General features: G+C 50.9%; 1 protein-coding gene across 1 annotated transcript; it reads left to right on the forward strand.

The window, feature by feature from the left end:
• Nucleotides 1–442: 442 nt before the first annotated feature.
• LOC128277159 (CLIP domain-containing serine protease HP8-like) lies at nucleotides 443–1,427 on the forward strand (the record flags this gene model as incomplete). Its single annotated transcript, XM_053015601.1, has 3 exons — nucleotides 443–542; nucleotides 611–924; nucleotides 1,003–1,427. Coding segments are annotated over 3 exons (713 nt in total), but the record flags the coding sequence as incomplete, so codon positions are not given.
• Between the last annotated feature and the right edge of the window lie 40 nt (nucleotides 1,428–1,467).

Here is a 1,467-nt window from a genome sequence, read left to right on the forward strand (position 1 = left end):
GCATGGAGTGACAGAAACATAAAAGAGAGAAATAGAGAGCCATGGCGCAAGAGAGTCATGGCGAAATGGCGACATAGCGAAATGGTGAAATGACAGTACGTCAAATTCAAATTGTAACGGCGATAGAATACAATATACCGAACAATCTGTTTGTTTAAAGCTATGCAAGTGAGACTTACATAATAGGGGGAAGAAGATGGGAAATAGAAGAGGGAAAGAAAAGCAAAACGGACAACAAAGTCGAGCGAAATCCCATTGTGAGGCAGTGTTAAGCAGAACACAGAAGTTTTAGGCATTAAGAACATCAAAATCATATATCATATAAATCACTGAATATAGCCGTATAGCAAAACTAACGGCATTAACACTGTGGACATGCCTAATTAAATACAAAATTGCTTCTAACACATTTTTGTTTAAAACACGACGGCACGCGTTCTAGACGGCGAAGCTCGATTCCACTGCGGAGGAGCCCTGATAAGCAATCGATACGTGATAACGGCGGCCCACTGCATCATGGGCATGAAGAAAAGCTGGACCATGTAAGTGTAGCGCTTGGTGTAATCAGTTGAAACGCTCGATTTACTAACACTCGATCGCCCTCCGATAGCACCCAGGTACGGATCGGTGAGTGGAACCTCAGGACAGATCCCGACTGCTCGAACGAGCGCCCCGATGGCTACCTGGAGTGCGCCGATCGTGTACAGGACATAGCCATCCAGAAGGTCACGATCCCATCGAACTACAGCGGTCCCGGTTCCGCGGAAGTGCAGCAAGACATTGCATTGCTCCGGCTGGCCCGAAGGGTAGAGTTCAATTCTGCCGTGGCGCCGATCTGCCTGCCGCTCGATTTGGAGCTACGCAACGAGCTACACGTCGAATCGGGACGCTTCTTCGAGAGTGGCTGGGGCAAGACGATCGACGGTAGGTGACAGTGGGGCCTTGCGATGGAGTCCAGAGTCCTAAAACCAGCTCACGAGCTATAACACCTCCCCATTGCAGCCGGCGGTACCGATTTGAAAATGAACTACTTCTCCGCGGGCGTCCCACGGGGCGTGTGTCGAGAAAAGTATCCCCATGTGAACGTGGGCGAAGGGCACATCTGTGCCACACCGCAGCAGGAAGCGGACACGTGCCGGGGTGACTCCGGAGGCCCGCTGATGTTCCGCCACTCGAAGGGAGCGCTGTACCTCGTCGGTGTCGCCAGCGTTCGCAAAGGCTGCGCCATCACCGGAGAGCCGGCGGTCTACACCAACGTGGGCTACTTTGTTGATTGGATCGTCGATAATCTCGAACCGTAGGGTGCTCATCAAAGTATTAACCGGAGTGTCTTCGAGGGACACTCTTGTAAACGGGTGAAAAATTACAAAACAGCTGTTCGAATAAACGTCAAAATTCGGTCCAATGCGGCCAGTTCCGTGGTCCGGGTCCACTTGAAAGGTCATAAAATGAACGAACCAGATGTTA

Source organism: Anopheles cruzii, unplaced genomic scaffold (genome assembly GCF_943734635.1).
Source record: "Anopheles cruzii unplaced genomic scaffold, idAnoCruzAS_RS32_06 scaffold04275_ctg1, whole genome shotgun sequence".
NCBI classification, from domain to species: domain Eukaryota; kingdom Metazoa; phylum Arthropoda; class Insecta; order Diptera; family Culicidae; genus Anopheles; species Anopheles cruzii.